This window comes from Actinia tenebrosa, unplaced genomic scaffold, assembly GCF_029948245.1.
Source record: "Actinia tenebrosa isolate PJP-AT-01 unplaced genomic scaffold, QUT_ActTen_1.0 PGA_scaffold0__85_contigs__length_37466705, whole genome shotgun sequence".
NCBI classification, from domain to species: domain Eukaryota; kingdom Metazoa; phylum Cnidaria; class Anthozoa; order Actiniaria; family Actiniidae; genus Actinia; species Actinia tenebrosa.
In genome coordinates, this window is record NW_028292569.1 from 36,540,138 (window position 1) to 36,566,166 (window position 26,029).

Sequence of the window (26,029 nt, forward strand, 5' to 3'; positions counted from 1 at the left end):
TAGGTCCGTGTAACACTTTTCAATTTAGTTGGCGTGAATTGGACATATGAAATTTGCCTGATTTTTGAATTTTCACTTTTTATGATCATGTCAAAATTCGAATATTATCTCATCAATGTCAATTTTCAATTTTACAAAAATTAAAAGTTATGAAAACTGCCTTAGGCCCTTCTGATCATCATGCGCATAATTTCTCATGTATATATGTACTGAGGATTTACGTTTTACTTTTGACAAATTTTTAAAGTTCATGGCCATGTGAAATACCCTTTCTTGATTTTATATACAAGTTCATTTCCTTGGTCCGTTCTGACCACATGGTTGAATCATGAATTATTAATGACTTTGGAAAACTTTAGTATGATCTCTCCTGTCCTCATACCGTCCATTACGTCTTTGGACTAACCACATGCGCTTCTTGAGCGCCTTTAATTTTAATATGATGCCTATCGCACTAAATTACTAATGTTCTACACTCAATTGAAGAATCGTTGTCGGGTTTAAAAAACATAGAACACAGAAGGTGAGACCGAAATGGCACATGTGAAGTACGTTAATTAGATGCATGCTGTGACCGGCGAGCCGTGGCATCATCCACTGTTTATAATACGTGTTTGGCATTCTAAACCGACTGCATGGATGGCGCAAATGAATAAATTATAATATAATTATGTCATTTCCCTTGTGCAACTTCGGTCTCAGCTTCTATGTTCTATGTTTCTGAACCCGACAACGATTCTTCAATTGAGTGTATTTTCGTATGACAACGTTCTTGCAAGTAGGTGTATATGGCAGATGCAGAAGTAAATCGTTTCAACGAAGTTCTACAAGTTTCACCAGAGAAAGACAATTTCATGAGGTTATGGAAGCTTCTGAATTCCTTAGGAGATATGATCGTTAGAGAATTCTTTGATCATAACGTCCCTGATCTAGCAACCAAACTGAGCGATCCACTTGTGTTTAACGTGTTACAGGGATTAAAAAATAGAAGAGTTATAAACGATTCTGAATGGAACAAACTTTTCCCTCCCAATGGTGTTGTAGACTCAAAGTCATTCGATCTGTCTTTATCAATTAAATTACTAAGGCAAAGCGAAATTTATAATGGTCTTGGGAATCCTAGGAATGGATGGAACAATCTTCCAAGCCAGACAGATACTTCAATCGAAGCAGATATAGCAAGAATGAGATGGTACCGTAACAAATTCGCACATGCTGATGCCATGAAAGTTAGTCATGATGATTTTGAGAATAATTATGATGATATCAAGGGTGCTTTACTAAGGATTCTACGTTCATATGATGCAGATGGTGCTCCCCAGTGCGAGATAGAGATTGATGAGTTTCGTACTGCTCCTCTGAGTCTTGAGGATATTGAACAAGTTTGGGAAAGTTTCGGCTGGTCAGGTGAGAAAATAAAAACACCCATACTGCTTGCGGGTTATGACTCAACAGTCCATATTTAGAGATTGGAAGGTCAGAAATAGCCCTGGGGGGACTCAGATTAGAGAAGGGCAGGGGCAGGGGGATGCTCGTCGTAACTTTTAGGGTTCCAGATCTGCAATTTGGTACCTAGCTCTTTGGGTGTCACAAAATAATCTAAAAGGACTACCAGAGAGTAAGCCAGTACATCTTAGGGTGTTTTTGAGACAATAAGATACCTGAGATTAAATGATGACTGTCAAAATGGCAGTTGTAATTCAGGATATATATTTTCAGTTCATTATCTGACTTCTGTCACTTAAATCATAGATAATTGGTACCTTTTAGGGATAAAAGTCATTAGTTGACACGCCCAACTGGACTGGACTCAGGTTACCTCTTAGGAGTCATTTTGAAAATTCCAGACAAGCATCCCTGCCCTTTTTTATAAAGGGTCCTCCCCTGGGCAGAAATACTAGCATTAATTCAACCACTCTTTACACACCTGATATGGCATAGGACTTATACTAACCATCCTTTATTCCCCCCCCAATCCAGCACAGCAGACACATTGTATAGTATTTAATTTGGCTTCTTCCCCACCCTGCAACCGCACTGCTCCAAATATTGAACTACTGATCAATTTATTGTGCTGTCTTCAAAACTAAGAGGTGTTGGCAAGGGAGGGGTTTTATTCTAACCTTAAAGAATTTTGCAAGGTGTGAACCCAGTGTTGGATCTGGGGGGAGTAGGGTGGACATGCCTAACCCTTTATTCTGAATCCATTACTTAGCTCCAATTGTATTTGATTTGAATTAAACTTTAGAATTTGATTTGGTTAAATTTTATATCCTAAAGTGAACTGGTTTATTTCTTAAACATTAGTAGAGTTTTATAGGAGAAGGATGACATTGTCTTTGTGATGACCTCTCTTCTTTATAATCCTAGATCCATCATTAATTAGACCAACAATTAAGTCATTGAATTTTTCATTTTTCAGAAATATCGGTATTCTGCACTATAATAGAATCAACAGGAAATGAATGGTTGGAAGGAAATATCTTCGTACAACGTAATAATGTAAACCATATATATAGGTACTTTGATCCCATGGAAGGGGTAGAAGTAGTTTATGTTACTGATGGATCAGTGAAGATTGTACTTTGGGTGACAAATACAGGTGCACTTGAGAAATTCTGGAAAAGGTAGGTAGATATTTGAACTACATACTAAACATACTTATTACCTACATATTTTACCATTACTTATGAACCACTTATCAAAATATCACCTTGTCACCCTTTAAGATTTCTGTTAATCAACACTTGCTAGGTCAATGAAGGAATAAATGGATGAATGAATGGGATGGATGAGTTGGATGGATGGATATAACAGATTGAAAACAGTTTTCCGTGTTTGATACTCTGATCAAAACACGCGGGATGTTGAGAGAACAAGAGAGGAGCGTAGGACAACACAACGCGTATCAAACACGGAAAACTGTTTTTTGATCTCTTTTGAAATAAGAAACATGCCAAAAAACGAAAAAAATACCGTATTATTCTGATGCATTTGTAAAGGATGATGCGAGCGTGTTTTGATACCCTCATCAAACATGGTTTTCGACCAATCGTAGTGCGCATACTATCCCAATTATTTTATAAAAATAGATGGATGGAAGAGGAATGGATGGAAGGAATTAGGAATAAATGTCCTTAATTCTTGATCTCAAGAATGGTATTTTGGTAAACCCAAAATTCTTTGTTCCAGATACCAGTCGGGTAAACTTACAAAAGAGTTAGAAACAATTCTGATAACTCACGAGCTGAGACAGCTTGCAAAGAATGACAAGGTGAAATTAGACGTCTTTGTTAGTAAAGACGAATACAAAAGAGCACAAGAACAGCTAATAGGTAAGCACCTTTTCATTCTTAATCTAAACCAGCTATGACCACTTCAGTGTGGGTGTAATGTTTTCCCATTTCAGACCATGTGTTATTCTCTTGTGAATAAGATTCTTTATTTGAGTTGTATCCATATTCATGTCTCAGGGGGGGGAGGGGTACTCCACCAGGATTTGAGTAGGGGTGTTCTGCTGGGATTCTAAAAGGGGTACCCTGTTTATTCCAAAAAAACTCAAATTTGTAGACTCTGTTTATGACAAAAGATATAATCAATTGCACTGAGTTCCTGTTTCAATTACCATGTCAGCTCACGTATCGTTTTGTTTACGACCATAATAACCAGTTTCGGTCAATACAAAAGTAGAAACCCTGAATATGACAGGAAACTCAGGAAGAACTTGGAACTTGCATGAAATTGCATACCCTGTTTATGACAAGAAGCTCGAAAAACCATACTCTGTTCAACGGATCATCCCCGTATAGTCCATGTATGGAAGTACCCCCCCTCCCCCCCTGGGCAACCTCATTATCAAGATTTCATTACCAACTAGCCTCCTGCGCAGCCGCTGTGAGGCGCTTCCGGGACTAGGTGAAACGAGATATATGGTTAATTTGTATTTCCGTCTTGGATAGCCTCTGATAAGTTGAAGTAATAAAAAAAAGAAAATTCTTCTCTGACTACTACAAAATAGTGAGCTTTTTGTTAATCGTTTTCGCGTGCTGTTTTGTCACAGAGATAACTAATAGGTTTAGTGGGGGTGGGGGTAGGAAAGGAAAGGAGACTGGGTACACTGATGACATCGCGAAGCAAGTTGGCGAATTGATTGACGTGGAACTACTTGACAATGACATTTCCGTCAGTCATTGCCATCCTGACAACTCTAACAGAAGTGACGGTACATAGTAAAATTCACAAGGCATTCTGACATAGATGATTTATATTAAGCCAAGAAGAAGCTTAAGAACAAGTCGAAGGATCTTGGTTTCCTGAGATATAAAGAACAACCAATCTTCATTTCTGAAAGTTTTACAAGTGGGAATAGAAATATCTCACCGAAAACCGTGTAAATTGCAAATATATTTTTTATTAGTTTTTAAGTGGAATTGAATACTCGCCACTCTTTCAGCGTTGTTTCGGGTAATTTTAAGGGGGTCTTGCTTTTAGGGTTTTCGGTCTTGGGTCTTCGTTTTGTACACACCCCAATTATAAGCATAGATGATCTAGAAGAATTATCATGGAACACATAGATAAGTACTACAACTAGTTCTGATAATATAAATTCTTTACCCCATTTGAATGTGGGGTCAGTATCTGATATTCACAATTGTGACAATCTAGATCCCGATATTAATTTTCCTTTACAAACTGATTTCAAATGTTATTCTGTCCCTGATTTCAATGATGATAATATTATTTCATCATGTTCTTCCAATAATTATTTTTCTGCACTTCTTTGCAATAAGAAGCCTAAATGCAAATTTCGAAAATCTTTCCGAAATGTTGCACCAGTTAAGACATGATTTCTCTATAATTGGACTAACTGGATTGAATCGAAGCTTTAATTATCTTATTCTCAAATCTCCAATAATAGTCTTTCTGGATATAAATTTATTTCTCAACCCAGCTTGTCTAATGGTGGTGGAGTGGGATTTTATGTTTGTGAACATCTAAATTATACCATGAGATCTGATTTATCCACTATATCACACCTAACTTTGAGTCACTTTGGATTAAAGTTCAAAATAACCGCCATGATAATATTATATGCGGGGTTATTTATAGACACCCTCATGGTGAGATTCAATCATTTATGACTAATACTCTAGACAGAATCAATAATGAAAAAAAAATGTTGCACTCTTTTGGGGGACTTTAACAGTCTCATCATGATACTAATGAATTTCTAAACACACTTGCTTCCTTTTTCTTTAATCCACATATACTTCAACCCACTCGTATCACTTATCACTCAACAACACTAATTGATAACATTTTTTTGCATCTGTTGCACATTGATACAATATTTAGTGGTAATTTAATTTATGATCTCACAGATCACCTTCCTAATTTTATTATTATTAACAAATTTTCAACCCTTCCAAAAAACTTTGTAAAGTTAGAAAGAGATTATTCAAAAGTGGTTGAATCTGAACTTATTCATGATATCGATAATATTAATTGGAATGATGTTTTATTAAATTGTGACAATGCCTCTACGACGTTTAATATTATTCTACTCAAAGCTTTCTGTAATTATTGATTCTCATGTTCCTTTGAAACATAAATAAGAGAAAAGTTAAACTTCTGCATAAACCCTGGATTACACGGGGGATAAAGAAATCTCTGATAGTCAAAAATAAACTTTACAAGAAATTTATTAAAACGAGATCATCGATATCATCATCATAAATTTAAATTATATAGAAACGACTGTTGAATCATTTCATTAAGATTAACAAAACTTCTTAGTATACTGAGTTCTTCAATAAAAATAAGACTGTATATCAAGAAATTATACATGGAGAGGCATAAGGAATATCATCTCTCTCAAGCCTATGGGTAGTTGATTACCTTCAAAAATACTTCTAGATGATGTTGAACTCACTGATAGCAAAGATATTGCCAATGCATTTAATGACTTTTTTGTTAGCATAGGTCACAATGACTATCTCAATCTATTCCATTGGTTAGTAACTCACCCCTGAATTACATGCTCAATAGACAAATTAATAGCTTTTTTTTTAAAGAAATAGTTCTAAGGAAATCTCAGATGAAATAAGTAAATTAAACCCATCTAAAGCCAGTGGATTATACAGTATTCCAAGTAAAATCCTTGTTATTATCAAAGATATTATATCACATCCCTTACAAAGTTTTTCAACCTTTCTTTTGAAAGTGGCGTGGTTCCACAAAAGTTTTAAAACTTGGTAAAATCATCCCAGTTTATAAAAAGGGATCTGAAGTCTGTGTTAACAACTACCGTCCCATTTCACTAATATCTGTTTTTTCTAGAATTCTAGAGAAACTAATATTTTTCAAGACTAATGAATTTCATTAAAGAATATAATATCTTATATTATAATAAACAATTTGGTTTTCGTCAAAATTACTCAACTCTGCATGCAATAATCTCTCAGTACTGACAAAGTCCAAAAAGCAATTGAGGATTCAAAATTCTCCTGTGGAGTATTTCTTGACTTGAGCAACTAGGCCTTTGACACTGTTGACCACAGTATTCTCCTTCAAAAACTACATCATAACTATGATACTAGATTTGCATCCAAGTTGAATTACTCAATTTCACAGGCAAAAACTGATTATGGGAAATTTAATGTAAGTTTCTCTGGTGCAAAAGCTTGGAACTCTCTTGCTGAAGATTTAAAGAAATCAAAAACAAAATCTTCTTTAAAAAAAAAGAGATAGGATAATCACTGAGTTAGCGGTTGAGTTGAGTTTGAGTTGAGTTTGAGTTGAGTTGAGTTTGAGTTGAGTTTGAGTTGAGTTTCCTAAATGATCTTGTCACATATTTTTTGTATTTGTTTATTTATCCTTTTTGTCTTTATTTACTTTGATATTTTTTAAACAAATTTAGTCGTTTACTGCTTCAAGTTAATTTTTCTCTAGTTCGAAAAAGTGAAAACCACTTCCGGCAGCCCGAAATAACTCATCCATATTATAATAAAGCAAAAGCGATACTTCGTGTTTATCGACAAACTCATTCTGACGATGATACACATTAAGAGGAAATGTTTTTTCGGTAATAAGCAAAAATGGCAAAAAGCGCTAAAAACTAGACTTTCGTATGAGTTTTATCCCAATTTTCGATTTGGGTTAACACTCAAAACCTTTTTTAAACACTTATAAACTAATGTACTATGAGAAATTGCCTGTTTGAAGCGATATTTTCACTATTGTACAAAGATGTTTTGTTGCATTTGTGTTAGAATGTTGCTTTTTTATAGCAAATATAAGGGAAATAAGCAAATGAAGGCCTAAACCCAAGAGAAAATGAACTAAGAGAAGGAATTCCCCCTATATAGCCTTGTAAACATCATGTGCACAGTTTGATGCTATTTTTAGACCATTTGTTTTTCTGCACGCGCATTTACTGCGCGCGCTCTACGCTTTTTGCTCAAGGCCTATTTACACGGCACGATTTGCAGCGCGCGACTTGACGTATACGGCAAAATCAGCCCCAAATCGGGTCGTGTAAATGGACCTACGACAGACTTACGCGGAATGTGCTGTCGAAAGCTTGGCAAATACGACAGGGAATTGAAGTAGTAATTTGTTCAACTTTCTGGAGTATTTTTACATCTATTTTCCAAAGATTTCGTTCGACCTACATCGTCAACTTGAGGGCAGATTTGAACATTTGAACATAAGAAAAGCACAAGAAAACATTAGCAAACAGCGTAGAGCGCGCGCGTACTATGCGCGTGCAGAAAATCAAACGATGAAATAAATGATACATTGGACGATATTTTTAGAATAGATTCTAAGAATAGCATCAAAGTGTGCACATGATGGGGTACGGGGTTGCCTTCTCTTAGTTCATATTCTCTTGGTGGTGCTTATATAACGCTTTTCACATTCGCTTCAATGTTTGTTATGTATGTGCGGGATTCCTGTATTTTTAGCATTGGGCTATCTGTGCCAACCAAGATGGCGTATTGTATTGCGCATGTCTTTCTGCAATTATAACTGCAAGTTTTCAATGATTTTAAGCTTTAAATTCCGAAAAAATCGCCGAAAACCAGCTCACGCTTGCTTCAAAATAAGGTGAGATTACCATATAATAAAGATGTGGGGTGATGGCCAAATGAACAACAACTCTTGTAAGGCAATTGTTTGATAAAAAGACTTATGTGAAGTGGAATGGTAAACATTCGGCGATTTCGCAATTTGAAGCATATTTTGAACGGAAAATGGGATTAGAAGTATTTTCTTGACCAGGTAAAAGCCTCCCATCGCGCAACTCAAACTCAACTCAAACTCAACTCAAACTCAACTCAACCGCTAACTCAGCAAACAGCCAATGCCAAAAAAAAAAAAAAAAATCGAATATTTTAGAATCTTACATTAGACAATGGGCAATATCTACGGAAGCCCTGGAGGGATATTTCAGACTTCGGATATTTCAGACCTCGGACTCTAGGATATTTCATGCAGACTTGTTCGTACTTCGGGTGAACTTCGCCATAGTACAAACTCATTGACAAAATGGAGGAAGGGGTAATTTCTTTCTAGACTCAGCTTTTTTGCTAAGTAAAAAAAAGCTATTAAGCTTTGGCTGCTACATCACAGCGTGGGACAATCACAACAACCGGGGAACGCGGAGAAAAAAACCCTCGAAGCACAGGAGAGAACCAACACAAACAACTTCACTCTCATGCGATACCGTAGCCTGCGTAGCTCGGCTCTAGGGTGGAGGGGGGGAGGGTGGAGGGGAAGAGGAGCTCCCTTCTTTACCCTCTCCCCTCCCCCCCCCCCCCCCCCCACCATTTCCCCTCCCTCCTCCCCTAAGACCAAGCTACGCAGGCTAGCGATACCGAATCTGGGTCGTCTTGGTTAGACGCGAGCGCTCTCGCCGCTACGCCACCCGTGCTTCCTTAGAGTGTTTAATAAAATTTGTATCCTAATCTATTGATCGCAATTTGAACTGGTACTGAACTGGTACAGATTTTAGCTTTCTAGTCAAGTGCAAAGCCTGGACCTTGAGTCCCGTTCCTCTTGGTCAGCAAGACAACGCGCTTTTCACAGGAATCCCAAGCAAAGCAATTTCAATTTTGAAATTTAATTATTATAATCAGAAATCTGAAGTTTCAACCCCGAAGTCTGACAATTAGGCTTCAACTCTGAAGTCTGAAATTATAAATCAGTGAATGACAGCGAAGTCATTGGAACCTGGATGTAACTATAAAGCCGGATGATTCATATTCGACCAGAATTTGAAACTCGAAAAGAAAAAAGCTTGAGTTTTGCTAAATGTAAACATAAGGCTGGGCAGCGCTGGCTGAAGTCCGAAGTGTGAAATATCCTAAATCTGAAGTCTGAAGTCTGAAATGTCCCTCCAGTGCTTTCTTAAATATCTCAACAAGATTTATAAATTTTTGATATTTTTCAACTTCCATGTGGCTCTTTTTGTGCCTTTCTTGATTCTTTCTCTATTTCTCTATTAGCCATTTTTGTGTGTCTATATAGTTTTTCTATTTAGATTATAATTTAATATGTATTTTTTTCCTGCTTATATATATATATAATTACTCCTGACCTGAATTTTTGAATTTTGTACATAGTTAAACTAGCTAATGGTGTAGTTCAGCCGTACTGGTTGTTATAATTAGCCTGACTGCTTTAAAATAAGGAATAAATTAAATGTACAATGTATTACTGTTTATATATATATGTCTTTATCACAAGAATTATTCAAAATGTACATTGTAATTTTATTTATTTATATATTTAAGGCACTAAATTTAAATGAACATATTGTATTGTATTGTATTGTATTCATTTCTTCTTTTCCAAGAATTTTCTCCAAACTTGAGTATTTCGTCCTTTCTAATAGAGCTTCTTAGCCATTCGACTTATTTCGGGTGAAAAATTTGTCCATAAGCATGTCAGCTAACCCATGCGGGAATATACATTTTTAGAAAATTTCTAAACAATTATATCTGTACAATAAAAAGGAATAATTTCTGAACATCTCATATCGTAATATATATATATACCGATTATCAACTTTCAGAATTTCCTGAACATCTTTTATCGTAATATATATATTGGATGCTTTACAGATCTTGAGGTCTTATTTTAATATTGGTGAGTTTATACCTTGGGAGTTTGCTGTAAGATTTATATTTACTGTGCAGTGCTACAAAGGCATTAGTACCAATCAATTTATAATACATACTAACAAACAATAAGGCAGCAAGTTTCTGTGATAGTTTCAGTTTGATGACAGTTTGGATATCAAAGTTGATAGAAATTGAGTCCGATGACCCATTTATTAACACTTTCACACTTTTTTATTTTTATTAATTACAATAAATAAATTTACAAAAACCCAACAACCTGCAAATAGTAGTATTGTTAGGATGGATTCCGAGAAAATAAAAATGCAAAACTGGCGTTTGTTTTGCCAGAAACCCCACTGGGGAACGCATCGCGCAGAACACCAAGCTATCCCCAGTGGGGTTTTTTGCATTTTGGGCTTACGGGGCTTATTTCATCCCGCGCCAGAGGCCCTCTAGTACGCACATATATCTTTCTTACGACCCCCCAGAGGGTGAACTCCGGACAGCGTCCCGAGACACCCCCTGACTTTTCCAACTTTTCCTCGCGAAACCCCCCGTCGCGGGGTTGAATCACACTTTCTATCTTTCCTTTTTCCACCCTCCCCCACGGTTGCTGTGAGTGGGGGAGCCTTTTTTTTTTCACTCACAGCAACCGGTCCAAATGTGTCTGCAGCGAGGCTCGAACTCGGGACTCTGGGCCTCCCCAGATCCAAAGTCCACGAACACAAGCGAACGCCAGACACACAGGACGCTTACGTATGTGAAAATTATTATATTTATGTCTTGCACTCTAATTTGCATAATTTCCAGACCGACGTTTAATATGTAAATAGAATCCTGTCACGCTTTTTTCAAAGCAGATGTTTACTGAACGAGTTTTCTTTGAAGCTCTTCTTTTGCTTCTTGGTAGATCTTTTTGCGAGATTCCTCGGAAAGATCTTTTACGACTGTTTTTTTGTTTCTTATGTCCGACTTTAGTTTCTCGTACTTTTCCTCTTCGGCCAGAATAAGCGAGAATTCTACGTCGTCTATCTTTCTGTCACGCAAAGCCTTGGAAACAAGGTCGGTAATAGTATTTACTTTAGCCCTTGACAGAGCTATTGTCGTGTCATGCTTGGATATTTTGCTAGACAACTGCTTCATGATGCCCGTAGCAACAGCCGAAATAATACCACAGGCTGCCCCAACGCCGGCCAAAGGAACTCCAACAATTATTCCCGGTCCAGTAAGCGAAGTAGCAACGCCGGAGCCCGTTAACACAACGGATATGGATCCTGAAGTTATCGCAATCTTATGTAGCGTACTCCGGGCTCTGACGTATTTCTTCCTAACTTTTTCATAGTGTTTTGTCTGCCCCTCCAAGTAAGCCAGGATTAAGTTTGCCTTATTGAGCCTAAAGTTTTCGGCGTTTAGTTCGTTAGGAACATCTGGGTACAACTGAGGTGCTGATGGTATAACATCCATTATATATAGTATGTACGACGCTTTTGGGAATGACATTGAGGAGCAGCCACATCATGATAATTGGAGAGCATTTAGGAAGATGTTTCCACATGCAGACCCTAGTAAGTTCGAAAGAAGACCCGATGGGATTTACTTTAACGGCTCCAGAATGTACAGCAATGAGGATTTGGAGCCTACGCCTAAACCAGGTTGGTCAAAGGAATTATTGCTGGGTACCAGTACTTATCCGATACCCGCGGTTCCATTTGATGAACATCCAAGCTTGGACCTAACATTAAATATGCGGGTTTCTAACGACCATTCCTTTCCGTTAAAGGTGCGAGATATCTTCAAAAACGTTCCCATTGTTCATACCACCGCTAAGGAATCTCACGAATGGTTAAGTGGTCCTAACATGCGATACTGGCCGCAGCAACTGAACTTTGCGGTTTGGTGTGCCACTAGCGGCTGCGGTGTAAGTGCGAACTCGATGAAGAATTCGATATTCATGTTTCATTTTCACTTCACGGTTAGAAGAATACTGCATGAGATGGGTGTTACTGCATTACCAGGAGATGCTGCGTTTTATCCTAGAGATAACAAATACGACGTTCCGGCCTATAACAGGCTTTGTAAGGAGTTCGGAGTTGTGGGAAAAGACTTTAGATGTACTGCGGGCGCTAACAATGGTTTGGGTCATGTTTGGGCTTATTGGGGGATTGGTGGACACGAGCTAAGCGATAAGGAAGTTCTTTCCTTACAGTTGCGATGGAACACGGGATATCACAAAGAAACTCACGACAGTAGCACCTTCTTTGAACCAAACGCCAAAACCACTAAGGAAGTCAGAGACGGACCTCTGTTCAAAGACGAGGGTGGTAAGTATGCAGGGGCTAATCCATTGATCATTAAGATTACCAACGACGAGCAAACGAAGCAATATCTTAATTTCATACCCCCAGAAGGCAAAGGACTAACTAGAGCCGGCCTTGCCCGTCTAAACCGCAGCATAGAAGCTTACGTGTATTCTATCCTTGGAGCTCAGGTAAACACCCGATCTAGCATAATTGGAAATACCGGCGCCGGAGAAGAGACGCGAGCCGAAGCCTTGATCTTATTCGAAAGTTCGATCTTGGAGGGTGACATTAGCAAGGGCGTACAGCGTTACCAACTAGCTACACAAAATTCTAAGGCAAGGCTGGACTATGCAGTAGCCCCGGGCTGTTGGTTAATGCCTAGTAATTTATCTATAAATACTGGTTCTGTAGTAGGATACAACAACAAAATTCAACGAGCTACTAAGGATATGAAGTTTGGGGTGAATGACGTGAACTCTGACATGACCAAGGGCATTCCACACTTCGTAGAGAAACCAAAGAAGGCACACACAGAAAGACCAATTTCCAAGCCCACAGCCCAAAAGAAGGTCCACGTTCTGCCTACGATACCCGAGGAATATGACCATGACTTACTAAAAGCCGGCTTAACAGCCGCAAGCATTGGTCTGAGCTATTATATATGGCGATGAACAACCCCTACGTAGCCGGAGTAGATTGTGTTTATACGACTTACACAGGCGAGAAAAAATACAACCAGGCATCTTGGGTGGACGTTACGGGGATGTCCGTGGACTTGAACTACTCGGGAAAGAAGCTGATAATACGCAGTATTTGCATTGGCACGGTCAGTCATGCAAACGTGGGTTTCAGGTTCCTGGATGAGAATGGCATACTGCAGCCTATGCGTACGAAGACAAACAACAGAGAGCATGCGCATTTCTCCGTAGAGCCGCCGATAGGTAGCCATGAAAATCATTGCGTTTGGACTTTTCACATGGTCGCCGATTGCTATGGGAAGGTAAAGCTGCAAATGCGCGTAGACGACAGCGGAAGTGTTTGCATAAATAGCATAAATGATCAAAGGAATAAGGATTATAACCACAAGACCATCAGCACTCTTACGGTGCTTAGCCTCTAGAAGCAAACTATGTTTGCTGAAATATATGAATCCGCACACAAAAGAGGACTGGTTCCTTCATTATCTTGAAGAAAAGGACTACTTAAGAGAGCATTGGCACGACACTGGGCTGTGGGTGGGGGTTGGGGGCCTGGGATTAATCATGTGCACCATTTGCATTTCAACGGCGTATTCGTGTAATGTCGGGTTTAGGATCGTTGATGAAAACGACAATCCATTACTACCCTACAGAAAAAAAGATAACGACAGGAACCCAGTTCATTTCTCGTCGGAGCCCACACCGGGAACCGGAGAAGACTTAACGCCGGTAACTTTTCACATGATAGCCAATTGCCAATATGCGAAGTTACAAGTTCTTCCCAACAACGATGCCAACCTTCGGATAAATGCCGTCTATCCCGTGAAAGCTCAGAATACAGATGCTATTTGGAATCACAAGACCATTTCTACCATGACCGCCATACCCCTGGTGCCGCATTACCAAGGCGGTGCGAATACTATCTTTACTTATCCCCGGTCGAGGACGCCTCGGATGCCCGACGACGATAAGCCCCCAGTAATACACAAGGATAAGATCAACCCCGCATCTTCTTCAAGAGGACCACCCCGATAGCTACTACCAAGATCCAAATGTTATTCCCCACGAACTTCAACAGTTCACCGCCGGCCCTAAGTGCCAGGCCAAGAACACTACCAAGCAGCCCAGGAATGCCGGCTGCCATTTTCTTCCCTAAGTTCGTCAAACCAGAACCCAGCCCCTTTACGCCTGCGCCCGTAGCCTTAAGCGCGGACAAGATAACTCCTACTACGCTCGAAATGGCAACCGCAAATGCCAGCGGAACGCCATACTTCACCAGAGCTCTTTTTACCTTTTCCTTGGTGGTAAGCCCCAACTCCTTTTCCAGGTTTTCCTTTTGCGCCTGTAATTCCGCAAGGTGTACCTGAAGGGTTTCTACTTCCTTTTGGGTGGCCTCCTTTTCCTCTTCGGGACGAGTCTGGTCGTTGATTATTTCCTGCTGCCGCTCTATTTGCCCCTCCAGGTCTTCAATAGCCTGATCTCTTTGCCGGATTTGCTCTTCTTTAGTGTTGATTTCGGCAACCAACTGCCACCGTTCCTCCAAAGAGCCTGCTATGGTGACATGCAAGTTTTTGGCTTCTTCCTTACTAATGTCCAGGTCCCGCAGGGCAAGCTCAAAGGCCTTTTGGGCTTGGTCTCTATCGCGTAGGGCATTGTCTTTTTGTTCTCTTATTTCTATCATTCTTTGGTTTTTATCGTCGATTTCTCTCTTTTGGGCATCAAGGAGTAGTTGGTTCTGTCTCATGTATTCTGCTTCCCTTTCTTCCAACGTTTCTTGCAGGCCCTTGACGTGTCTTTCTAGCGCGACCCTTTCATTCAGGGTTTCCAACCTTTCTAAGTCGCTCCTGGTGGCCTCCTGAAAGCCTTTTAATCTTGTCACGTCACCCCTAATTTCACCATTTTCGTCGAAAAGGAGTTGTGGTTTCGTCCAGCGGTTTTTGTCAGGAAATCTCAGGTCTTGGACGCTTATGAGGACTTTGTTTCCGCGTTCTGTGAGCCTTATGTCGTCGGCCTCGAAACGGGAATAGCGTTGCCTTAGCTCTTGCGTTGCCCACTCTACGGTTTCCCGCGCGGTTGCTTCCTGCTCGTTCATATCCCGAAGTTCTAAGTACTCGGGGTCGGGGCTGCCGTGGTTCTTTGATTGCCACATGCGATTCAAGGAGGCCTTGAAGCTTTTCCACCTACTACCGTACTTGTTTTTTAGGGCCATGTCGTAGATTAGGGGGTTGGTTTCCGCGCCTTGGGTCCATGCATCGAATTCTTCGTCGTTAATGTCTACTTGGCCTTCTTCAGTAAGGGGGTCAAAATCCGTTCCTTCTACTTCCATTATATATGATAAGCTCAAAGTTAAACCCCAACGTATTACCTAAGCAAGTTGGCGGACTAAAGGCGGAACGCACCTTTCACCGGGTCACCTTTACCCCCAGCAGCGCAAAACCAGGAGAAACCTTGTATGTAGGCGTGCCCCGCCTAACGGATAACCTAGTATTGGTTCCTGGTACGCTGGCGTTAAGGTTTGACCTAGCGGTGCAGCCAGATACCGCAGACGCGCGTCATGTCGTCAATAACGTAGGCAGGAACCTCGTCTCTAAGATGCGGGTTAAGTTCGCCGGGGAATCCCTCTTAGACTTGAACAGGTACGATCTGTACACCACGTACAAAGATTTGTGGCTGACGGCCTTCGACCGCGCGCAAAGGATAGAGCAAGGAATCGCCAGTGATGCCATACGCAAGGTAAGAAGCGCAGCCTCTGGCGCCTCAGGAGAAGACGAGATAAAGACGGCCTACGGTACTAAATATGTTATCCCGTTGGACTTCGAAGTTATCACGAACCATGGCGCGTATTACCCAAGGCAGCTAAGTGAGCTGCAGTTCGAAGTAACCCTAGCAGACACTACGAACATCCTGCAAGGAAAGGACGTAAGTTCCTCAGCCGTCCACCCATACTCCGTTACTAACTTAGAGCTGCAGTACGAAACGGTGTACAGCGAAGAGCTGGCCCGTAGCGCCGGCATGGAATACAGTGCAGGGAAGGCATTTCTTTACGACCACGTGGTGATGTACAAGACGTTCAGCTTTACGAACAACGTCGAAGAGGTTATCAACCAAAGCATTAACCTTCCCAGGCGCAGTCTCACAGGGTTAATGTTGCTGTTCGCAAAGACATACACCGCAGGATTGCGCGACTCCGAGGTATTCTTTAATCCTAACATTACCAACGTAGGTGTTAGCATTAACGGAGTGCCTAACAAGGTCTACTCCCAAGGGATAAAGCCCGCGGATATGTACCGGGAAGTCGCACGCAAGTTTGGCGACCAGATTGCCCCAAAGGAGTTCTTCACGGATAAGTACGCGCTGTGGATTGACATGCGCACTACCAACGATGAATCTATGCACGGTCAGGGTCTGCGGCTGGTAAACACCCAAGACGGCATCACTTTGGAAATCAAGCGCACCAAACATGCCAGCGATTCGACTAAGATAAACTGCTACGTCTTTGTCGTGTCTGACGCGCAGCTAAGCGTAGAAATGAACCAATTGAAAAGCGTTGCATACTAGGTTTTAACGGGCGCAGCAAGTCAACATATCTTTCTGATATACGATGTTACGCGTATTCGAAAGCAACGATACCAAACTGCAATGCATAGCACAAGGCGACAAGCTGTACTTCAAAGCAAGGGAGGCGGCGGCTGCGTTAGGATATGAAAACACAAAGAAGGCCATCGGAGACCACGTGTCAGATAAGCATAAGAAAAGAGCTGAGCGAACTAAGGGTAACGAATCGTGACCCTCTTACTACGCATCCACATTCTGTGTTTATATCCGAACCCGGCTTGTATCAATTGATATTTAGCTCTAAGATGCCGCGGGCGGAGGCATTCAGTGATTGGGTTTTTGAGGATGTCCTACCCGCGCTGCGTAAAGACGGTCGATACACAATAGAAAGGCGCTTTGACAGTCCTAACAAGTTGGTCTTCAAGATCGAAAATGAATTCGACCTGCATAAAAAGGTGGTGGACTACATCCGCAGGTTCTACCCCCAAATGCTCGTGGCCCCTGGTCTAGGCGAACTGCAGGACTCCGACGGTAAACGCATAAAGTGCTGGCAGAAAGGATATCAACGCGGCCAGCCCGACTTGTTAATCCTCAATGCACACGTGCGATACCGTGGTTTCTGCGTAGAGCTGAAGACTCCTAAAGGCAACGGGGTATTATCTGAGGATCAGCGCCTGCTGCTGCAGCGGTATGAGCAGAATGGTTATAAAGTAATGATCAGCAACGATTACGACGATATCTGCAGAGCCATCACGGAGTATGCACAAGGAATGCGTTTACCATGTAGGTGGTGCTGCAAGCGCTTTAAAAGCGCGCAGACTCTAAGGACGCATTTAAAGATATTCCATAGAATATATGACGTTTAACGCGGTAAAGCAGATACACTGGCGAGACTTAAAGGAGGGTGTTACGTATGAAATAAAAAATTACGTAGCCTTTGAAGATATTGACAGGCTACGGTTGTTATTGGCGCATGGGGGTGTCACGTACAGCCTGTGGGCGCCAGATCGCGTCCGATACGTCATCGAAGGACAGGAGTTCACGCATCTGAGGTCGTATGGGAAGAAGGATGGCCGCTGGGCCTTTGACGTCGCAAAGTGCGTCCTTCCTTCGCCTCTATGTGGTTAGGCGCGTCGTTTAAGTGGGGTTCGTCGACAATGAGGGTCGGCGACTTTCTTAACGATGCAGTCTGCGGGGGTTCGCACGTAATACAGTCCATATATTGAAAGGGCGATTAGGAATCCTCCAAAGAATGCGGCTGCGTAGGCTGCCATATATCTTAAGGGCGTTGTTGTTGTTCTTTTGATGTCGTGGGGGGTGGCCTAGGAGATCCTAAGGATGTTGTTGTTGTCGTTCTTTCGATGTTGGTGTTAAGAATGTCATCGTAAGGAAACATAAACAAGCAAATAACAACAACAACAGACATTAAAATTTCCTTAGACCTCGCCAACATCCAACAAAGAACAACAACAACACTTTGAGATCCTTAGGGGGCCCCTCAACATTCAACAAAAAACAACAACAACGACACCGATCATCCTTACGGTGCCGCCGTTCATCTTTGTGGCGCTCTACGGGAAGGCCTTCACCTTCAAATCCTTAAGACATCTAACGACGTGTTCACCCATCCTGGGGCATTCACAGGCGTCGCAGGTACCTTCCCAGTGAGACCTCTTAGTCCATGGCACGCCTTCTTTAAACGCGAAGAACGGCACCAGGCTACGTAGGCGCATCTCCTCAGCGCAGCACTTCCTTACGTACCCTTCTTTATGCACGCAGCGGCTCATGATGTCGCCGCATTCGTAGCAGTCGAAGTCCTCCAAGTCGTACTCATCCTTGGTAAGTTGGTATAAGTCTTCGTGCTTTTCCATATGCTCGGCCAAATTCCTGACAGACCTGCCGCAGAGCTTAAGCTTACCAGCGTCTCTAAGCCTTTTAGGGAAAACATAGGATCTCTCGTAGTATTTTATACTCCGAGCAAGTCTGATCTGGAAACCATTTTAAGCGACTATGGCGGTGAAATACCCAAGGAACAGTTACACGAATACATGCGCCACTTGAAGACGCACCAACATTCCAAGATGATCTTCTCTTTGAGGTTTCCGTATTCCATAAAGATATATGGAGATTGAGCAGCTCTTAGATGAAGTCCCCACACAGCTAGATGAAAGTAACCTTAAGGAACAACTTAACATCCTCGTGTCATCTGGGAAGTGCAAAGAAATGATAGGCAAGGAACTTACCCATGAGCAGGTTAATAAGTTGTCGGAAGAGGAAGTTAAGAAGTTCCACAAGAGGTACGAGGCCGCCCTTGCAAGTAAGACCACGGACGCCGTAGCAGACTCCGCTATCCGACTTGCCACTAAATTGCTTGGACTTGCGCTGCTCATAGACGACGTGGAGTAACTGCGGAAGGACATAAGCGAGGACTATGTCATCGCCCAAGAACTTAAGATAACCTGTGGGTGGTTGTCTTTGAAGTGCGGTAAGTTAATGGCGGTCGCCTCTGCGGCACTTCACGTAGCTCAGCATGTCGACTTGAAGGAACTTATGACGTCTTGGAAGGACATCAAGAAGGACAAAGAAGTCGAGAGGATATTCACAGCAGCACTTGCTGAGGTCGACAAAGAACCTAGTCAAGTACTTAGTTAAGTCGTCCGCGGGAGTTACTCAGGTCACCTCAAGTACCTAGTCAAGTTATCAAGTCCTTCAAGTCCTTAGTATAAATGAGTGAAGCTGAATCGAAGGCGGAGGAAACCCCTCAAGTGGAGGAGCAGAAGATCACCAAGGCTAAATCTCCAGGCAGAGTTGCTGCCGGCAAGAAGCTCGCGGAGATGAACAGGAAGAACAAAGCCAAAAAAGAAGAAAAAGAGGAAAAAGAAGAGGAATCCTTTATTAATCCTGGGTACGTCATCGGCGCGTTGGGAGTTGCTATAGCAGCAGGCAGCCTCTACTTACAATGGCGGGCTACAAAGCCAAAAGTAGAACCCGTACATGTGACGCAGGAGCCCCCTAAGCGAAGGAGGATCCCCGTGATGGAATAACCTTCTCGCTTTGTAATATAATGTCAACCGCGTTATTGAAAACTGTTGAAGAAGCAACTATCATTACTTCCATTGTTGCGGGTATCGGTTGGGTAGGTAAGAAAGTGCTCAAAGAAGACTTTACTGAAGATCCAAGTAAGAGCTTCGCTAATTTTGCTAAGATGACCGCTGCCGTGGGTGGGGCTATCATGGTAAAGGATTACCTACGGAAGGAAAAGTACATCCCTAATGTATAAATGGCTACCTTGGTCGCAGGCGGAGTTATCGCAGCTTTAGCATTCACTGGAGCTAATTATGGCGGTCAATATTTGGATAGATTAGTCAGAGGCGACAAAAGCGGCGCTGCCGAAAGAAAAAGACACGACTTAGCGCTGGAGAAATATCAAAGGGACGTGGCGGCTTGGAATGAAAAAAGACAAGCTTACAGGGATTGGTTGGACAAGAACTACCAAGACAAGATGCAGGTGGATAAGAACTTCGAAAACACAGACTACGCCTTTAAACTCTATGCGCAGGCGCACCCAGCGGCATCGACGGGGCTAAAAAGGCCTCAGTTTAAGGATTACTACCAGCCTTCTAAGAAACAAAAAGACAATGAGTTGGTCTTCGTAGGAGTTGCAGGGCTGGCGGGAGGCGTAGCTTTGGCGTATTTAATATAATAATCGTCTTTTTGGAAAGCGACAAGAATAACTTTACTACTTACTTGAATCCCCCCATCAAAGCCTGTAAGGTTCGGCTCATAAGTTGCTCTTTGTACAATTCTTGGTATAATTTAGTCAATGGCATGGTCACCGTACTTAAGGTGCCTGGCAAGTATCAAGGCGAAATGCTGCCCGATGGACATTACACACCAATCACCCTTGCTAAGGAGCTCGCCAAACGCGGTTATACTCTCACCACAGGATTGCCGAACGAAATGACCCTCAAACATAATATGCCAAACTATTCAGTAACTTTTGGAAAGTTTGACCCATTGGGGTCATTATTATGTGCCTCGGGCAAGACGATTACCGACACAGCCATACCTGTGAAATGGAAAGTTGCATCCTCTTACGAAGTCTATTGCGACTTGGTCCATAGTTACAGCAATGGAAAAAAGTCTTCTCTTATGTCTAAGTTTCTGCCCAAAGGTAATCCATTTGACCCAGTAGAATACACTCCCATTTCTTTGTGCTATGATTTGTCTCATTTGGTAGAAAGCATAAACATCACCATTAAAGTGGACGGAGAGACGGTGGATTTCAACGGACGCAAGATCAATCTTGTTTTGGAATTCATATAATGGGTCGAACTGAGGACAAACTTAAAAGGATTTACTATGGGCCCGAAGGCTATTGGAGAGGAACGTCAGCTATTAAGAAACTTGCAGCCGCGGCCAGGGTATCAGAAGAAACGGCTAAGAACTGGTTAAAAAAACAAACCCTCTGGCAGGTTTATCTTCCCGTGCCTAAGTACATTCCCAGACCCAGCTTCACCGTAAATGCCTCCAATGAAGTTCATCAGGCGGATTTGCTCTTCTTACCGCACGACAAGGTGAGAAAAAAGACCTATAGATACGCTTTGACCGTAGTTGATATTGCAAGCAGATACAAGGACGCCGAACCCATAACCAGCAAGGATTCTGGGGAAGTCGCAGAAGCCCTAGGTAGGATTTATAAGCGCGTCTTGAAATGGCCTAAGCTGCTGCAAGTGGATGCGGGGACAGAGTTCATGGGCGTGGTTACTAAGACCCTGAAAGACCACGACACTAAAATTAGAAGAGCCGAAGCAGAGTACCACAGGGGTCAGAGCATCGTCGAAAGATTCAATAAGACCCTGGCCGAGCGTCTCTTTGGGTACCAGTATTGGAAAGAGCTGGAAGATCCCTCCGAGCGCAACAGGGAATGGACTCAGAGGCTCCCCCAGGTCGTCGCGCTTTTAAATAACGAGGCGGCCAGGGCTACGGGAATGAGACCCAAGGATGCTATGAAAAAGAAACACGTGGAACACAAGTCCTACGTCAGAAGTTCAAGGGCGTTCGGACTGAAGGAAAAAAAGCTCCCCCGCGACATAGTGGTCAGATGCCTCTATCAGCCGGGGGAACTCGAAGGTGGCAGTAAGAGAGCCACGGATCCTAACTGGTCCCTGGAAACGTATGAGATTTCGAAGTCCGTCACCAAGGAAGGGCAACCCGTGTTGTATTACCTAAATGGCCCAAGTCGCGGATTCGTCAAGGAAGAGCTGCTTATAGTCCCCAAAGACTCAGAGTAGTGCTGCTCCACGCGCCCGATTACACTCTAGGCATGTCAACCTTACGTTGCCTCTGCAATGCCCGCGTTTATTATTTATGCGATCCACGGAGAACTGCTGATCGTCATTCGGGTCAAACCTCCATAGTAGCGGTATGTTACACTTCGCACACCTTGCCCCTTTCTTATAGACGTCGTCCACACATAGGTCGAACGTCATATTTTTTTCTTCGTCGTGCCGCTTGTAGCGAAGGAGTTTCTTAGCAATGTTCTCTTTGGCTACGTCTTCGGGGGTGCGGTCATAACGCAGTTGCGGACCCCAGGCTCTTTTTAGTTGCTTGGCATACTCCACACGGCTTACGGCGGTGTAGATAAGGTTGCTCCAACACAGCCGCTGGTCTATGATCCATAAGGTTTCTTTTATGGTAAGCCCTTGCGCGCGGTGGACTGTCATGCAATAGCCCAAGCGCCAGTCTGGATGGGAGGTTATTTTTTCCACCTTTTCTATGGGTACCCAGGCTTTATCGTGCGTTACTGCGTTCTGCAGTTGGATGTCGGTACCGGGTACGCAAACGTCGCGGCGCTGCATGCGGGTGTCGTGGGGCTTGTAGCAAACGGGCACGGGATGCGTAGGGAAGCGCTCTTGGTGTATTTTGAGTAAGTCTTTCTGTATGCGAGACTGTGCTGCGCGCTTGCTACTTAGCACCAGATCTTTGGGATGCCAGGCGTATAGAAAGTCCTCGTATTTCTTCGCTCGTACGCGTTTGCGCAGTGTCTTGCATTGCTCGGCGTCGCTAAGACCCCGCAGTTCTGCTTTCAGGTTTCTTACTTGATCCTTGCTGCGGTAGTCGGTGTTAATTTCTTCGGAGTGGTCTACCATCCCCTTTAACCATTCGTGGGGCATCTCTCCGGCTATTGGAGGAGGCTGGCATGGATCTCCGGCGAATATTACTTGACATTTCCCGCGGAGGAAGTCTACGAATTCTTGTAGGATTTCCAAAGGAACGGTACAGATTTCGTCCCAAAGTATCACCGGAGGTATGTCGTGGATAGCTTCCGGTACCCATTTTTGACCATTCCAACGAAAGAAGCTGTGGTACGTTTGTGCGTCGTGGCCCATCTCACGGAGTTCCCTTTCCAAGCGGTGCGTTGGCGTTAGCACCTTTATGTTAGGAAAGAGTTCTAACACACGCGTCGTTTTACCGCTGCCTCCCGTACCGTAGAGGTAAGAGAAGCGTTGGTAAGAGATTGGGTCCGCAACTGAAGGTAGGGGGTCCGCAGTGGGGGTTACGGAACCACGGGTGTGTTCTCCGTGATATTCTACGCGGCCTCTCCAAGCTTTGATCTCCTCATCTTTGACGCGCCATTGTCCACTTTCCGCCAACTCGTCTTCTGTATAGAATTCTTTCATCTTCTCTAAGACGTGCGGTTTCACGTACAAGGAATCCGTAGCTACGCGCGGAACGTCTTCTTTGTCAAACCGTAGGAGCATTGCTAAGAGGTTAATGTGCGCATATGCTAGCATGCTGGCACGCCGATGGTAATACTGTGGTCGATGGTCCTGGTAGTAACACAAAGCATTCCATTTTCGTTCGCTTTGCTCACCTTCTACTAGACAATCCCATTTCTCCACAGATACCATTGTTCCTTGGTCGTGGGCGCGTTTGATAAGGAAGCTTAGTTCGCCTTCGTCCGTTATTAGGCGTCTTTGCATATGTTTTTCGCCCTCCTTAGCACCTTGCGTGAACTTTCCTATGACAATGCGGGCGGTGGGGTTGTGTTCTGGGGGCCATTTGGTGTAGGAGGAGTGGCAGAGGATGGCTCCGTGCGCAGTGTAGGTGAGTAGTTGGCGTTCTTCGAGGAACTTTAGGAGGGGCACGGGTATCCATTCCTTTTCGTGGAGGTGCTTGCCATACCACGCGTAGATTATGGGGTGTAGGTCGTCTGCCAACTCCCAAGTGGTCAGCCTTACGAATCCCGTAGCTGGCGCGTCGTAGTGCCGGGGCAGGGATACGCGAAAGAACTGCGAGTCTGGGTGTCCGTAGTGGTCGTAGTACTCTTTGCAGTCGCCGAGGCCCTTGAAGGACGCGGGGTAGCAGTGTTTCATGTCTAAGGATACGTACTGGTCTTCATCGTACTCCATGTTCCATAGGACGCCGTGGCCGTGCTCCACGCAGGCCTTGGCTATATCTTTGAATTCTTGGGGGGTAGGTTTCCAACCGTTTCTCTTTTTCGCGGCTAAGAAGTCTAAGCTGCGGCTGCTGAGGACCTCGTCTGAGAAGTCTTCGCCGAGGGTTTCGCAGGCGCTTTGGATGCGATGGTGTTCTACTTGGGGCCTGTATAGGGTACCGTCTTGGGTGATAAATTGACTTCCTTCGGGATCCATTAACCAGATGGAGTTCTCGTGGACCAATTCTGCAAGGGGCGAGGCTTTGTAGACCTTGGTTTCCTTCTTTCGCGGGAACCTTAACTCTCTCCAAGCGTGCCCGTTATGTTGATAGATGACTATTGGAGCCCCCCGGCCGCCGTACTTATGCGTGCCAGGATAGATGAACCCGTCCGTTATGTCCTTTACGTGTATGCGCCTCTCCAGAAGGGTCTCTAGCTTCTTGATGTTGTCTATCGTGGCTCCAGCCTTACGCGTGGCATGCTCCCATTTCCTTATGGCTTCTCTTCTCTTTGGGGTAAGCTTACCGCCCCGGGAGGAATCCTCGAAGAACTCTCTTACCAACTTTCCTACGCAGTTGCCAGGATGTCGCATTGGTTTGAGTTTCCTAACGTCTGGTTCTCTAATCTTGTAGGCGCCGTAGATCACTACCGTAACGGGGTAAGCAACTTCGTAGAACAACATGTCGATTCCCACCAGCGCTCCTGGTCTGGTGTTCTTATTTAAGACAAACAGGTTCTGCTTACCAGACGCTCGGATAGGATTTCGGCCCTTTTCTATTCTCCAGTCGCCGTCTAGGTACTTTATGAACGTTAATTCTAAGCGGTAGTTGCCTTCGGGCATTAAGTCGATTATCTTTTCAGCCCTTCCTTCGTCCATGATTTCTTCTGTGTTTCCTTCTGTAAATGTCGTGAAGGCAAAGTCGGCATCCAGCCGATCCAATACCTGAGTTCGCAGCCTGCGTACGGTTTCGTTTCGTATGCTTCTGATGGCGTCCATCTATATCTAGGAAATATTTTAACCCTCGTTTGTGACACTAAACAAACTCTTTACATTCATGCATCGTATATAAGACAAATATCTTGACTTAGTAATGCGAACAGACACATAGCTCTCAGCGGGGGTAATACCCGCGGGGGCCCTTTGGTACTTGGCGGGGGTAATACCCGGCTCCCCCGGTACCCCCTCCGCGAGTCCCCCTACCTGCTGCTTGATGTCTTTGAGCGCCTCTGTCCTCGTAAGTCCAACTGGGTCCCTCCTGAGGGACAATTTTCTTCTCTTGATCTTTTTGTCAATAAGTGTCGCCTTGATATTTCTAATCTCAATCTTAACCGTAAACTCAGTTACTCTAATCTTTCTAAGGACGAGTGGTTGGCTTTACGTCAATTACGCAATCGTTCTGACATTGTTATCAAGCCCGCTGACAAAGGCGGTGCAGTTGTTGTCTGGCGTTCTGACCTGTACGAACAGGAGGCTTTACGTCAACTCTCTGACACTAACTTTTATTGTGAAGTGGATAAGGATCTTAATACCCCTGACAATCAAAAATTAGTTAAAGACACCGTTAACTCTTTCATTTCTGATGGCTCTTTACCTCCCACTGCTAAAAACCTCTTTGTTATTACTCCTCGTACTTCTCACGTCTACTTTCTTCCTAAGATTCACAAAGCTAACAATCCTGGTCGTCCTATTGTTTCTGCTTGTAGTTGTCCTACCGAACTCATCTCTAGCTATCTAGATTCTCTCATGCTGCCTATTGTTCAGTCGTTACCTACTTATATTAAGGATACTAATCACGCTCTTAGTATTTTTAATGATTTTCGCTTTCCTGATAACTCTTCTAAGCTTCTGTTTACTATGGATGTCAAACCTTTGTATACTGTCATTCCTAATGATGAGGGCCTTCGTGC

The 26,029-nt window shown here is 43.2% G+C and overlaps 1 protein-coding gene across 2 annotated transcripts in view; it reads left to right on the forward strand.

Moving 5' to 3' along the window:
• Window positions 1–686: 686 nt before the first annotated feature.
• LOC116294611 (uncharacterized) overlaps window positions 687–26,029 on the forward strand; it is a 35,565-nt gene continuing 10,222 nt past the window's right edge. For both annotated transcript variants that reach the window (XM_089025629.1, XM_089025630.1), the window contains exons 1-3: window positions 687–1,407; window positions 2,423–2,627; window positions 3,193–3,335. In XM_089025629.1, the coding sequence (XP_088881755.1) occupies window positions 789–1,407; window positions 2,423–2,627; window positions 3,193–3,335 (967 nt within the window). In that variant the 5' untranslated portion in view covers window positions 687–788. The remainder of the gene's footprint in view (window positions 1,408–2,422; window positions 2,628–3,192; window positions 3,336–26,029) is intronic.